The sequence below is a fragment of the Amborella trichopoda genome, chromosome 1 (assembly GCF_054954075.1).
Source record: "Amborella trichopoda isolate Santa Cruz 75 chromosome 1, AtrichopodaSantaCruz75HAP2 v2.0, whole genome shotgun sequence".
NCBI lineage: Eukaryota > Viridiplantae > Streptophyta > Magnoliopsida > Amborellales > Amborellaceae > Amborella > Amborella trichopoda.
The window spans coordinates 52,630,696-52,647,182 of record NC_142336.1 but is presented as its reverse complement, the minus strand read 5'-3'; the positions used below and the strand labels follow the sequence as shown (position 1 = coordinate 52,647,182).

At 34.8% G+C, this 16,487-nt stretch overlaps 1 protein-coding gene across 3 annotated transcripts; it reads right to left on the bottom strand.

Annotated features, from left to right (window-relative positions):
* Positions 1–533: 533 nt before the first annotated feature.
* LOC18434865 (phosphoglucan phosphatase LSF1, chloroplastic) lies at positions 534–9,482 on the bottom strand. Of its 3 annotated transcripts, none has more exons than XR_016060031.1 (10): positions 8,497–9,303; positions 7,962–8,068; positions 6,655–7,132; positions 5,320–5,391; positions 4,554–4,675; positions 3,359–3,574; positions 3,044–3,141; positions 2,770–2,882; positions 1,216–1,366; positions 534–952 (listed from the first exon to the last, which is right to left on the bottom strand). XR_016060031.1 is itself a non-coding variant. In XM_006844928.4 (10 exons), the coding sequence occupies exons 1-10, from the start codon at positions 8,845–8,847 to the stop codon at positions 833–835; spliced, it is 1,842 nt and encodes a 613-aa protein (XP_006844991.2). In that variant the 5' UTR covers positions 8,848–9,482; the 3' UTR covers positions 534–832. The 3 variants fall into 3 exon arrangements, 2 of the variants coding, with proteins under 2 accessions (XP_006844991.2, XP_020523277.1); XM_006844928.4 differs by having other exon boundaries at positions 3,030–3,141; positions 8,497–9,482; XM_020667618.2 differs by having other exon boundaries at positions 3,030–3,141; positions 7,937–8,068; positions 8,497–9,238.
* Positions 9,483–16,487: the final 7,005 nt, after the last annotated feature.

Below are 16,487 nucleotides of genomic sequence, written 5' to 3'. Positions count from 1 at the left end.
TATTAAGGAACAAAGTACCCACTATTCCGAATTTCTATTAAGGAACAAGTTAAGGGTATTCATATCAGTTGATAGATAGAAAGCATTTGAGTGCAAAATAACATACCTCTAATCGTTCATCATTGCTAACTTTGAATAGTGTGTTTCTCATATATAGTTATGAACAAGCAAGGATATCTTCATCATTTGGTGCTTCACGGGTTAAATTATGGAAATGCCCCTGATTGTTCAAGCTTTTTTTCAAATCTAATATGGGATTTTCTTTTTTTTTTAAGGAGGTAGTATATGTAAATAAAATTTTAAAAAACAACCCTTCAAGTATCTTTTTAATATTAGGATTGTCTACAATAGACGATTTATCTTTTGTATATGATACTCACAATCCTTGTTGTTCCTTAAATTTCAAAATTGATGGTCGTAAAAATATCATTGAATAAACAAAAAGTTCCAAAAAAAAAAATTTCTCGGACTTCATGACTCACCCCAAGCCATCCAATTTGACATCTAATAAGTAAGAACGATTGTGACCTCCATTTATAAAGATAGAAGTTCTCTTTGTAGATGATTCCTTTAATATTTTGCAAGGGGTTTTAACCCCACAATATTTTCCAAGAGAAAAATATACATTAGGCTTCAAATTCAAGTATTGAAAAACTCATACTTACAAATCTCAGGGCATCAGCCCATTCATGGGTTTCAACCCCCATTACTGATATTTTCGTGGAGGAAAAAAAAAAAAACCCTCAATGCAGCAGCCAATCTTATACCAAGAGTAGCCTTTGCTGTCAGGGTGCGAGGCATTCATGAATTTTACTTTTTGTTAGAACTTGTTTTACTTGGGCACCAATCTGATTGGGCAAATTGAGAAGGCAATAAGCCGAGCTGCGCATGCCAACATGAATCGTTCCTCTTCAGTTAGTGGTCTCTCAATCACTTTTACGATCATGGGATCCTGTGATAAAACACGTATCATCATAAGGATTATGCTCTCTCTCTCTATCTTTCTCTCACTTATTCTCTCTCTCTCACACATATTTTGGTTAAGTTTGTTATAGTTCATCACTGTGACACTTCTAAACATGAACTGAAAAACACAATCATCTCTCCCATAGAGTAACTGCAGTAGATCTTTTTAGAAAGAGGCAACATAAAAAGTACAAGCAGCATATGTGTATGAAGATTACAGGGTTAATGCTGTCACAGATCATCTCTTACCTTTGCATGCTGTTGGTTAGGGGAAGCGGGTCTAACACTGGCAACCTCTCCAACTCTAATGACATTGTTAACATTTCCCGTTTGATCCGTTTCAGTTGGTAGGGATGTAGAGTGTCTCCATTGGCCACCAACAATGAATTTGTAACTATACCTGAAATCCAAGAACCCATTCAATGTTTATGCTAAGGCAAGTAAATGCAATGTACTGAAGGACCAATCCCTGTAACAGTGTGAAATGGTTATACATGCTCTTTAAAACTAGCTTATGTACATATACTGGTTTTCATATGTATGATTTTCAATCATCAGCATGATGGATCAGAGATTCCATCATCAGGATTGTGAGAAAATTGCGGAAGATGATGTCCAGATGTTACCTCTGCAAGTAACTTTAAGGTTTAAAGGAAATATATGGTTAGGGTAGACAGCGTTACTGATGTTTTTGCGTTAAGCCCAAACCAAAAGCTTTCTGATTTTGACTCACGCATGGGTGATTAACACATAGGACTCGATTGAATTTTCTGGAGAATTTTCTAGAGCAAAAGTACTGTTCAAAGTTCTACAGAAGATTGGTTATGCACTTGCAAGACACCAGGATTCGTTCCTGTCATTATGGGATTCCATGGTCATACACAAATTATACAGACATTTCTAAATTGATTTTCAATATTCATTTTCTGAAGCCACCAGATCCCATCAGAAATCCGAAGTTAAGCGTGCTTAGGCAAGAGTAGCACTATGATAAGTTAAGCGTGCATAGGCAAGAGTAGCACTAGGATGGGTGACCTCCTGAGAAGTCCTTGTATCTTAACCTTCTCTCAAACAAATATTTATTTTCTGAAGCATAACATGAAGTCCTTCGTATAGTTCAACAACTTAAGAACTTCAATTCAGAAAAATTATGAGCAATGCATAAAAAAAATTTCAGGGTGCAGGTTTGTTTGCTCATACAACCAAAAGATACCACAATTATTTAAAGGGATGGACAATATTAATTAGTAGTGATACTTAATTTGAAGGTTCTGAAGACATGAACGCAAATCTAAATGTAGTAGGATGTTGGAAAATATACTTGAAAAAACAGGCTAAGTTAATAACAATCTACCAAAACTGGCCAAAATATATATCATATTCCACAAACCAAATCTGGTCATCCTACATTTGTGTACATTTGGAGCTCCTAAAATATTCATGTCTGATGTGTCCCATTCATAGAATTTTCCTGAGCATGAAAGTAGACCCCAAATGTAAGAACTTCTCAAGTCAAACCCACATTTGCAATTCATTGCATAGATAAAGATTTATACCATCATGCTCAAATTCCATATGCAACCAATACATGTTCTAATGTATGAAAGAACTTGTAAACACAGAAGAATCATTACCAAGAAATGGATATCAAAAAGTTTGGATGAGGAGAATCTCATAAAAACATAAAAACAACTATGCTAGGAACAAATGTCCATAACACATGGAATCTCAATAATATGAACTTTTTGTCCATGTCAGAATCTCGAAAACCGAAAAGAAATGAAGTGAATCAGATAAACATACTTTCCCTGTGGAAGTCGAAGCTCGACTTCATACTTCGATCCACCCCTGTGATCTGCTTTGATGGATTCTTTCCAGTTCCCTGTGAAATCTCCAATTAAAAATACCTCCTCCCCCTATGGTATCCAAAGGCACAATGATAGAGCACTTAGTTGTTGAGCAGCACTACAATAATTTTATGAAGATGTGAAACATATATGGTCTTTCTCAAATTATAAGATATCCTATATAAAAAAAAATTACGTGATTTGATATCAAATTACCTCTCGAGACCCACCGTTCCATACAAACTTTACTGCATGCGTAGGGGGGCCATTATGAGTTCCTTTTTCTACCATGGCAATCAAATCCCAAGTAGCCCACACAATTGCAGGTCTGCACCCAAAAATATCCACAACAGCTTTAATTCACCATCTGGTACATGAAAAATATCAAACCAATAGGCAGCCTTGTGACATTTCATGACCTGGTACATTGTCTTTCATAAATAACATGCACCAAGTTTGGTCACAATTTAGGATGTATTGGTAATAGATCACTATTGACACACAAAACACTGATACTTGTGACCAAAAAACGAGTAAGAGAGAACCTGTCGGGTCTACATGAGTGCGATCTTGTGACAAAATTATACGCTTCGTGGAGAGCAGCATCTTGAATCCAATGAAAGTATGCAATCACACAAGCTGGAGATCTATCAAGACCTGTTGTACAGGTTACATAAACTCGAAGATTTTTTCTCAATAATCGATATAACAGTCCCACACAAAATGGTAGTTTCTTCCTTAAATCCATAGAATCAGCATCTCTGCAAAAACAAAAGGTTACTCACAATCAGATTGAATCCATATCCTATCAGTAGAGATGTACTTAAACATACGTGCCACTGTTCATGGTTATGGATTCATCATGCAGGGGAATGATCTCACTTGAAATCGCTACTATTCATGAGATATATGGATGTAATAGTATCATGAGAGTATACTCCATTAAGCAGGCTATGAATCCAGGAGAAACTGTATATATATTTGCTAAGAAACCATCAAAATGGTAATCATCATAAAGGAAAACCATCCAAATGGCAAAGTCTCAAAGCATGGCTGTGATATAAGCATCCCAAAAAACCATGGCAATAAGAGTTGAAGAGCTAGTAATGTATCGTGTAGATTGCAGTGAATTCAAATGCACATGCTAACAAGTTTGGCAAGCTTCCAACTGATATTACATGTACCCCAAAGCATTAAAAAGAGATGACATAAGAGATGACAGATACACTCTGGACTTATACACAATACATACTTGATATACATTTATCTATAATATTAGCAAGGCAACATTCTGGGGTTCGTCAACCTGCATTTAGGGTCATAGATGACCTGGAATGGGATGGAGCAGTGAAGGTGGCAGATTTGCCTGCTTGGTTGTTAGAGAGTTTCAATAATTTTGATAAGCAGATCTTTGATGGTGTTGTAAACACCACAACAGGGTTTCAAGCCTCATATAGGGGTAATTCATTTCTAACTTAATCTGGGAAATTTATCAAAATTACCATGAGAGATTAACTATCTGACAATTTACCCTTATGGTACTATTCCAACTCAAGACCATGTCTTTTTTTATGAGTAGTTTGAAATAAATCAAAAGATATGGGTAAAGTGTTAAATCGTTAATCTCTCATGGGTAATTTGGTAAATTTACCTTTGAATTTTAATCTATGAAAAAGGATAACATCTTGTTTAAGATTGTTTGTGTCCATATAAATATTTTTTTGTTGGACAAATCTTTACCTTATTGGACAGTTGACCATAAGAATATTACATTTATGACAAGCATCACTAATTGCTTCTGACTGAATTCCCCAATTTGCACGTTCACTTTCACTTTGGAAATTTAATACAGCACTGATTCCCTGAAATAAAAACATGCCATATCTTATTACAGACTACGGTTGATATAAAGTGCTATACAAGAAACAAAAAGAGTCAATCAATCACAGAAAAGGTTCACTAGACCATTGTTTTTTTAAATAAATTTTGTACCCCAACAAATAAACTCTGAATCCCTTGACTGCAAGTCATAAACCAGAGCTTACGGTGAAGTTGGAAAATTGACAAAGGTGTAGCAACAGGGAAGACGTACAAGACGTTCCCCCTACTGGGAATAATAGAAAGTGAGAAATCATTGGAATAATATGAAGTACTTCTTACGTTCTTATAATTGAAAGTTCGTTTTTCAGCAGTGAGGTACTTGATAAATAACTTACCATGATTTACATCAAATTTATTTACGTTTTCAGCCTCTAATTGTTGGTAAAGGTTGCTTATTAAAGTCTAAAATCTGGTCCCACTTGGAACTGTTTCGAGATGTTGAAGGAAAAGCATGGTCTCGTTGAATATACACATACATTAAAACAGATAAAGCATTTCTATCATGGGGTCATCACCTACGTGCATTAGATTTGAATTGTTAAAAGCAGTTAACACTATTTCGAGAATGAAAATAACGAACAAAAAATAATGAGAATGAGCTCAACCATATAAGAACAGCACATACCACAACATTCGACAATGTTTGAACATCAGATTCTGTTTGTATGCATGATCCCACATATATATTATCTGTGATCTGCAACAGAATAAAAAAATTCAGTAATTCACAAAAGAATACCTCGTGATAGTTCTCAAACATATCGGTATCTGAATGTTACAATTCAAGAACCTTAAGGAGTTAATACGTGAAACCTAGGAGTGATCTATAACATTCTCAATTAGTGATCATCAGCTAAAGTAGGGTGAATAGAACATAGCAGGTTTCACCATGTTTCAGATGAGATTCCCTCTTTCACATTACATGACAGATATAGATTAATTCTACAATTCAAAGATGACAATAAGAAACTCAAGCACCGAAAAAATGCCGAGATTGGCAACCAATTGGAAGGCAATGAACAGATAAAACAGAAAGATATCATATATCAAATAGAGTCATACTGTCCCTGTATGCTCTTAAATTGAATACAGGATCGACATAGAAGGTATAGAAGATATTCTACGTTTCTAACTAACTTTTCATATAGTATCAAATCCTCCCAGATGACATAGAACTCCATGCCTAATATTTTCAAGTTGGACATACCTAGGCACCTAAAGAGAAAATTATTTTCACAAAATATCAATTTTCAGCAGTAAAGCATAAAATCTAAGGCATACATAAAACCAGCGAGCAACTAAATATAATGAGAGTGCATTAAGAGAATAAAAAAAGTACAAAAAGAAGGAAGAAACAAAAGAAGAAAAGGAAAATGTACAGTTTATATGTTAAGCTTCCTTTCAGTACACTTTGAGCAACTAAACAAAAAATTGAAAAAGACAGGCAACTAACCATAATCCATTGACCATTTTCTGCAATAAGACTTCGTGGTTAATTATTGAATAAATTTGAACAGAAATTTTATGGAAAAGAAGATGAAATGTCATGGAATATTTCCCCCAAATTTGCAAATCGAGCAACTGATCAGGGAGAACTTCATATTGTGAGTAGAAACTAGATATCAAATTGTGGCAGCTCATGCTAAAGATTGTGCAATGTAGCTTGTGATAATGATCTTTCAATTCAATGATCTGTAGGAGAAGCAAACTAATGTTATAAAGAATGAGAGAGGAACAAGGAATAGGTTTTGAAATCAATTAGAAGGCCCCAAGTTCAGAAGATGTAATATTTTGAATTTCTCAAAATGACCCACACAATTTCTTAGATCATAGCAAATTAGAAAGTTGCATTAACACAAAAACCCCATCTTTGGTCCAATGAATTAATGTGGTAAAGCAAACTTTTACGGCAGTCTGTGAAAATAAGTGCATGCATAAAGCACAGTGACAATGGACTCACCTTGCTATACTGCATGCCAAGAAAGTGATTATAATACAGCTCTCCTTCAGATCGATCCAGTGCTTTTATATATTCATCTACTGGGAAGTTCCCATAACTCCACTCAACTTCTCCAGACTCTACCTCTGACAGTATCCTGATAATTTGTTTTGGGGTTTTCAAATGAATTTTTGAATTGACATTACCATTCCCACCTTGAGTATCAAGCGACTCAGTTTCCAAACTCGAGAGAAGTTTCCACCCAAGAGGTTTCAGGAATTTCGGTGAATAACACACAAACCCAACATTTCCATTCTCCTTGGATGATGGCTGAAGATTTGAGGTGAGTAGGTTTCTATTCCAAGTAACAATAGGAACTCTCCCTCTGTTGAATAATAACTCAGGGTCACCCATAAGAGGATATTGATTAATTGGAAAGGGAGGGAATGGTCTTTCTAGAATCAAACTGACAGTTCCTTCCCTGTCCTTCAGCAATTTCCTGAAGAAAAATCCAAGATGATAAAACTAAGTGTGTAACTGAGAAATTAAGCACACTATAATCTGAAAGACTTAATCTACTCTAACAATATATGTGATCCATCTCAGCTGAATGGAATTATATATATGGTTAATGGAACAAAGCAGCAACAAAGACATGTGATTAAAAAATGTTGACACATGCACACAAGCAAGTATGCAAGCAAAAAAAGAAAACAAAACAATGATCTGCAATGAACTGAACTTGTTTGCGAGAAAGTGAAATGAGTGTGGAGTGATGCATGCGACTAGAAACATGACACATGAATATGAAAGTGCCAAGCCAGATCCTGATCAATGAGCAAGCATGTTTCAGAGCATAGCAACCTTTCTAAGGAGTTGATGTGGGGTATGTTTGAGGGGACACAGTATTGCAAGACTGAAAAATATCAAAATCAGCTGAAGAGTGAAAACAGGTAAACATAGCATTCCCAAGATCTTATAGATAGGGCACTTTCATATCAGTGCTGGGCCTCGTTCAAGCCTTTGAAAGCCATGTTATTTCTGATAACTGAATCGCACATATATTAAGTAGTGCTAACTGTGAAACAAAACAAGGAGTTGCAAGAAAAGGATTAAGTCGAGTCTAGGAAGGATGATGTATTTCATAGCATTTTCACCACGTTATTGCAAACGTCTTTACAAGTGAACTTTTCTCTTGCATTGAGTGTACAATGAGTTTGATACAATAGGACTTACATCATGATTTTGGTATAACAAACAAGCATCATACAATTTAGACCTAAATAGACGAATGTTAGTTTACATGGCGATAGAGTTGCAGTCCATACAGGGCATCACCGACATCCTCAACCAAAATAATTCTATCCCCTGATAATGTGTTTGCCTTCTTTAAAGTATCCCCTACCATGATCATTCGCGACTTCTCTGCATTTCCCTGCAAATCAAACATTAGTGGTGAACCAACAAAATCCACTTCACAGTAAACAAAATGTACAAAACTACTAAACAAAATGTACAAAACTACAAATACATCGATAAGAATATAGCCTCTCAGGGCGTCCATGTTAACTTTTTTCATCACCAATGAAAAAGAAATAACATTTTTCACTACCAATTGAAGTAGACTCAGAGTTTATACACAAATATGCCCATACATAACACTGGTGTGTTCAGACTTCAGAGTTCAGTATTCAAAGATTACACGGATTAGTGATCATAGTTGAGAATTGAAACAATTGACAAAAACATATACAAAATTGGGTCATATAGGATATGTAAAAAGAAGAAAACAAGAAACAAGAACGCAAGAACAAAAAAGGATCAGAGCGCAAAGGATAAATGGGTAGTAGGAAAAAGGCTTACCCCTTTCTTTAGAGCATGAACAAAGATCCTACCATCAACTGATTGCGCAAACATTATGCCCAATGGCTTCTCCAAGGTGACCATATACTCACTGAGATTCATAACACCATTCAACCCTCTCTTACTTCTTTCGGCTTTACAGATAGCATGACTCTTTCTCTCTCTAAAACCCAATCCCCACTTGCTTGAAACCCCCTTAACCAACGCAATTCTCTCTCCCCAAAAGCAAGAAAATCCGTCAAACTTCCTCTGCTTGACTGTAGGTGTAAATGATGGAGAATGGCAGCGAGTAAAAGCACCATTGCAAAGCTTAGAGTGAGAAAGTTGCAGAAGGGACATGATGATGGACATCTACAGTGGGCGTCACATAATATCACCCTTGGGCCAAAAACTAATTGAATATCTAAGGTGGTGGTCACATAATCCCCTCTCTCTCTCTCTCTCTAAGCTGGTGATCACATAATCTCTCTCTGAAGCTCTCTGTGGTCGTCACATAATTTCTCTCTCTTCGAATCTCATGATGTTACATGAGTGAGAAACAAACAGAAAACGATGAAATTCGTTAGAAAGAGAAATAGAAGCCATGAATTTTAGAGAGGGCAGGGATGAGCAAGAGAGAATTGGGCCATGCTCATCGTTATCTACTGCGCGTACACAGCGCCAAGAAAGTTGCGGAGTTTTTCAGAAATTCTAAATAAATTTCGGAAACTGTAGGAGGTGACAATTATTTATAACCGTCCCTATGTGAAATCTGATAGTTAGGGTGTATAACAAAATTTGAAAAAGATTCTTTTAAATTTTGAGCTTAATTGTGATCATTTTGTATCCGATATAAATAGTTTCATTGTATGTTTTCCTTTATAAAAATATGTACACGGACACTTCAAATAAGTGAAAATTTTTCAATTGATCATCTTATGCATAAATATAAAAAATAAAATTTCAAATCCTAAACATAACACATTTGATGAAGTATTATTTGGAATGCCTATTATTAAGATTTTTAAATATCTATAGATACGCTCCACTTGTATAATTTTTGGAGCTTTAAATTAATTTTATAATTGGGGTTGGTAATATAGTTTTTCAGGTTATTGCCAAGGATTTTGAAATCAAAATTGCGTCTTCTAGTCGGGTTTGCAAGTATGTATTACTTTGTTTTTTTAGGGTAAACAACGCATACAAAATTACTGTAGAACCCATTTGATAAAATTGTTAGTTAAAAATAATAATAAAGGAAAACTTTCTATAAAACCTTTTTGCGTGAAACTTGGGGACTTCTTAATAAGGACGCACCTAGCAAAAAAAAAAAAACTCTCCTGGAAATAAATGATCAAAATGCCTGAAAAAGTTTTAGTAGTATTATGATGATTTTTATCATGTATGTCCAGAGAAATGTATGCATGCCCCAAATTTCGCTACAAAATGATTTATAGGATAAAGATTAAAAATAAAATACTCCGACCCATTGGATTAAGATCAGACACTCGTGTATCAACTAGTGACATTGTGACTTATGTCATCTTTGATGTCTCCTCAAATTCGATGCTGAAAGAAAATGTTTGTACTTTATATGTGCGTGAAATCACATGTAAATCAAGTTGGTTAATCAGGTTTTACTTTGTAAATGGTGGTGGAGGAGTTTAAACTTTAAAGATCAGCTTTGGTATAAAGTGATAAGCTCGAAGTATGGTGATGATAGATTTAATATGTGGGTTGGAGGCAGGCTTGATAGCAGAAGGATGTCACATTATTGGAGATCTATTTATTCGTGTAAGACTGTTATCCATAGAGATATCAGATGGACAATTGGTGATGGAAGTATTATCTCATTTTGGCATCATAAGTGGTTAGATAACTCTTTTTTAAAATATGTGCTCCCTTTGATTTTCAACAGGGTGGGTAATCCCAATGCATTGATTTCGAATCTCTTTGAGAGGAGGGGGGATCAGATTGAGTGGAAGATCGTTTTACCTTATAATAGAATACCCGATAGGCTTTTCTTGGAGTTTAATGGTTTGTTATCGTCGCTAATTGAGGTGTATTTACCCCTTAATGTGTAAGATGAGGTGGTCTGGATATTGCAAAAGATGGTGTCTATTCGGTCAAATCTATGTACCATCTATTATTTCATGATCGATGGAGATGGTCAATGCCTGAAATTGCTGCCATTTGGAAGTGGTCGCTTCCTCTTAAGATTCAAGTTTTTTTGTGGTTGGCGGTTCAAAACAAGGTATTGACTACAGATAATCTTATTAAAACAGGGAAATTTCTGCCTAATATATGTTTATTAGGTAAATGAAATGCTGAATCAGGTGCTCATCTTTTTCTACATTGCCTTTTTACTAGTAGTATATGGAGTTGGTTTTTTGCTCAGGTTAAAGTGGTGTTAATCATACCTCCATATGTTATAGGAATTATTTGAGCATTATCTGTTTCTTTTTTACCTCAAACTGGTGTGGTGATTTGACAAATAGCAAGAGGTGTAATTTTATGGGAGGTGTAAAATGAGAGAAATAGAAGAGTGTTTGACGGTAATTGTTTATCAGTAGATAGAATTTTAGATCGTATACTCCATTCTATTTTGATGTTTTTGTCTATCACAAAGGTGGGGAGAGATATTATGGAAGTTGATGTTAGGAGAAATCTATACAATATTTTTCAGCTAGGTTATAGGAAATACAGGGCCAAAGGGAGATGGACTGCTCCATTAAGAGGTGTTTTGAAACTTAATTTTGATGGGAGCTCGCTTGGTAATCCAGGTCCAGCAGGTTTTGGATAAGTTTCGAGGGATTGGGAAGGACATATTCTTTTTTTTTATTCAGGTCATTTGGGTGAGAAAACTGCAAATCAAGCTGAATTTCTGACTCTTCTTCATGGCCTGAAATTACTTAGCAACCAGTTTTTAGGTTCGCCTTGCATTATTGAAGGAGATTTCCTCAATGTTATCAATTAGTGCAATGGGGAGATGAAGGTACCTTGAGAATTACGTTCTATTTTCCTCCATATTTTGAACTTATCCTGGTCTTTTTCTTTTTCCTTAATCCACATTTTTCGAGAGGCTAATGTTTTGGCTGATAGTCTAGCTAAAAACGACACTTCTCTTTTTGAGATTTTAGTTTCTAATGACGTAATTTATGTTTAGCTCTTGAATAAAATTATATGAATTTTATCAAAATAAAGAGAAAAAGTAAATACTTGTATAAATAGAACTCATTTCATAAATCCACCCAAAACCTCGTTGGTCAGCAAGTTAAGTGAGAACTAACCACATTATTTTTCTTAATGCCAGCATTTTCAATTATTGGGATGATTACTTAAAGGATGAAGTTTATATAAGGCGTAAATTTTATGAAAACAAAATAAAACCTCACCTCATATCTGCATCCGGAAAGCACTTTCGGCAATAGAAATTTCCATGATGACTCCAAAATCAATTTCCATCACCGACAATACAATTTGAAACTAAAAAATAATATAGATCTTGTGGATATGTGAATATTTATTTTTAGGATGAAATAGACGGACTAAATAATTTGTTATAATATACATTATTATTAGAGCTTGAAATCTTAAAAAAAAATTACAACCATTCAAGCCGAGATGGGGGTTGAATTTTAATTTCTAATGAGTTATGAGACAAGGTTTTTTTAAAAACTCAAAATACGGCATATAACTCTCTCTTTATTAATGATTAATAAAAAATATACAAGATCCCGTATATTTAAACGGGCTTTCTTTATTTTGATAGGGCTGCAGCCAAATCAAGCTATTTTCCTTATTAAAAAAAGGTATATTGTGAACTAAATGAGTCCCCTTCTGAGTAAAGGGTTTTGAGTCTGGAGATTGGGGTTGCGCATCTTTCCAAGACTCTCTCTGACTCGGTTTCCAATGCTCAAAACTGACTCAGCAAAGCGAGCATTTAAGTGAATACTAAACACTAACGTGAGTTGCCCGTAGATTGGGCATGATTCGGTCATCTTAAAACTATCCTACATGCGTAAATTTGGTAATAATATATAATGATTGGAAAAGTGTTTGGGCCCGTGGGTGCAACTGTTTGTTTTGAATCTTTTCAATCCCCGTCACACCTATTTAAGTGTGTTTCATGGATCCCAAAATCTTCGAACCATATTTATTACACTCTTAAGGTCAATTTAAATGAGTGAAACATTATGCATAGGACCGGCAATGGGCTGGCCCCCCTAGGTCCCTATAGGATCGGGCCAAACTAAAGGGCGACAACCCAGGACCTGGCATAGTCTAGGCTGGGCCTATTAAAAAAAAAGTAAAAAACCAAAGAAAAATTAAAAGGAACAAAGAACAATATCGGGTCTTCTCTGTCGTGACCCTTGCCCAGGCCCACCTGAGACCTGCCCCAGCCCTTGGGCCACATTTTATGGCCCTATTTTTTGAGGGCTGGGCTGCGATGCTGCCCTTTTGGCCCTTTTCCATCTCTTATTTATGTGTAGCTTAAAAAAGCACTCCATCCCATGGCTGAATATACATTGAAATTTTGAGCTGACAACCTCTTTCCCTTTTTGAAATTTTGAAATTGGCATCGAGATGATTGAAAGATGATCTAGAAGAAAATTAGGTCCCATCAATCCCTATAACTATATATTTTGGCTGGCTTAGATTCAATTCTACATCTAAGAGCTAAGACATATAAGACAACAATACACAAGCCTATGACAATTTATATAGGGAAAATGGTTTGATAAGACTACAGCCTTATAAAAATTAGTAAATCCTCACTTCATAACTCATCGAAAATTGCATGTCAAGAATTGGAAAACCTTTACATCGATCATTTCGTGGTTGTAAAAGAAAATTAGTATTTCAAGCTCTAAAAAAACTGGATATTGTAGCAAATTACCTAGAGCATTCATTTTATGTTAGGTTTATGTGGCCTTTAAAGGAGTGCTTGTAAAATGAAATAATATAGTGGAACATGAATTCAATGGGAGTATGGTCCCTCGTAGACCATACTAAGCAAACAAGGTTTGCTGATTCCGAATTGTGTTTGAAGATCTAAGCCAATCGGTTGAAAAATCCAAGGTATCTGGACATAGAGAACAAACCGAGAAGGGTTATGGGTTATCCCTTGATGAGGTCGGAGTTTATGCCTAGATGAATGAGCCGAGGGATTGTGTGACCTTTGTGTGTGATGGTGGGCCTACTAAGACGGGGGCCAAAACCTCATCCAAGATTATATCACACGTAATGCATATCGATAGATCCTTTGAGAAAGCCAGATATCCACCTTTTAGGGTGAAGCGTAAGATACTCCTATGCGTCATAGAGCTGTGGTAGCATAAGGTCTTAGTGACCTTAACTCGTCTCTAGAGGAGGGCCTAAAGTCTACAGACTGGGATTGCAACCCTTTGACTCATCGGCCAGACTTTGGCGACCCGCCAATGAGCCCCTACATGGATTGTGGGTCATGAAAAATACTAAGTCGGTCTGATAAAGCAAGTATGGTCCGTAGTCCACAGTTGAAGATGAAGTGTCCCATGATTGTTAATTCAATTCGTAAATCATATGGATCTATTTTTTATCATATTAATTTAATTATGTTTGTTTTATGATAGAAATTTTTCTAGAATTATTATTTGAATTTTTATGAGTCTTTTGATATTTTATTTATAAGTTTTTGACTTATAAAAATAAAATTATTGATTTTAGAAAAGTATAAAATTCAAATAATAGTTTAGAAATTAATTTGTTAAATATCATGGGGGTCCATAGTGCACATGGGCCCACCATGTACCATGTGGGTGGGGCCCACACGTGCCACACATGGGTGGCACGCCCCACCTCTTGGTTGTTTCTTTTGTTGTCAAGTTATTCAAATTTAGGAAAGGTATCTTGTGGCATGTGATTTAATATTAGATATGGAAAAAATTGACCACATCTTATCGTAAGTATTGAAAGCATATCTTGACTTGACATATCTTTGAATAGTATGGGAAAGAATATATTATTTTATGGAATGCATAATATTTAAATAAGATTCAATTTATTTAAATATATTGATGGGAAAATGACTTTAAAAAAGAGGGATAATGGGCCAAGCACCTTCCATAATGTTGATGGCCCATCTATGGAATGGATGGCTCAGATCTCTTACCCCACAAGTCACATTGATCAACGGTCCATATTCAATATCAATAAAGAGGCAAACTATACGAAACCTTAAACCTAATTTTTCTTTATAAACAGGGGTGTACCCTCTCCCTATTTTCTACATTTTTCTTTCTCCCACAATTCTCTCTCTTCTCTCTCTCCATAAGGGCACGCCCAGCCAAGAAAATTTTGGGGCTTAGAGTTTATAAAGATTTAAAGGTGAATACTCAGTTTGGCTGAAATTTGCTTTTTCGGTTCGAGATTGAAGCTACACCGTTAATCTCGGGCCATCGGATGTTGATGACTCGATGCGGGGTGTAATATGCCCAGTTGAGGTAATCTCCGGCACTTTCTTTTCTTGTTTCTTGATATATTTAATTATATTGATTTTATATTCCTAAGCATAAGAATTGTAGATATTTTCTTTGTTTAAAGAAAATTGGTTTAATGGCATCAAAGTTTTTTAAGATCTTGGATTTATTAGTTTATTTTCTTTGAACCAAGAATTATTGTAATAAGACTACTTGTAAGTGGTCTTTGCCAAAAGAAAAGAAAAGGGGTAAAAAGAAGAAAAATAAAAAAAAATATTCCTCGACAAGATTGCATTAGTCTTCCTTTCATTGGTATTAAAGCTATTGATATTTGATATCATTAGTTATTTTTTTTCTTTACTGAATCTAAATCAAGCTTGGGAATGAGATATATGAAATCTAATGACCTTTGTGGTCAAGTAATACACCCATTAATGATATGATTTTATTTATTGCTAAAATTGTATTATGATTCATAAAATTGAGAGTACTTTCAAGCAAAAAAAGTTTCATCAAGAAATTCCTTGTGGTTTGAAAGATATGATCGATTTATTGAAGGGTGCGCAAGTACTGTTTTCTACAACGAAAATTATTTCCATAATTTGGATGTCAAGATTTTATTTCTATTTTTAACATAGTGTTTTATGGCTCACACTAAGGCTTTAGACTTCCATTATGAGTCTATTTTTTAATAAAATTTATTTGAGAGAGAAATATCTATGGGAAGAGATGAATAAAATTTTAGATTGAAGAGAGGTCATCCTGAATTTTCTGTAATTTGGTATGTCCTTCATTGAAGACATGAATAACTATATTTATCAAGCCTACTTAACAGAGTGATATAAGGCTTGTGAAAATATATGTATTACTATTATGTGTCTACTTTCAAACAAATTTGGTTTAAAAGGGAAACTTTATGATGGTAGAGATAAAATACAATTTTACTAAGTAGTGTTCATCTTGAAATTCTGCAGTATGATTTATTTTGTGATGTGAACATCACTTATATATTTATCTGAAGACAAGTATTATTTGGGATTCACACTATAATGTTATGATTTGATTTTGAGTCTAGTTTTCAACACAAAAGATTTCAGGAAAAAATTCTTTGAGGATTGAGAGAAACAAATTTTTTATTGAGAGGTGCTCAACCTGATTTTTAACGGAAAAAACTGCATTGTGGCGTAAATGTCACTAAAATGAATACTCACTAAATAGTATGATTTAGGGATGAAACTAAGTACTATTTTATATTTTTTGAGTCTATTTCAATACTCAAAACGATTCGAAGGTTAACTCTTTATAAGTTGAGAGATATCATATTTTTATTATGGGATGTTCAAGTTCTATTCTGCAGTAAATTAAAAAGATGTGGAATGTTAAGGCACATATTTGGATTCCTAATTATGGGGACATTTTTTAGAGCTCATTTAAAAAGGTTTTATAGTATGTTATGAGTATAATTTATTAAAATAAAACTTCATATAGAGGTAATACAGAGTTGGCAAGATATGACACTCTATGTGAGGAGTATTTGATCTGGGAATATCA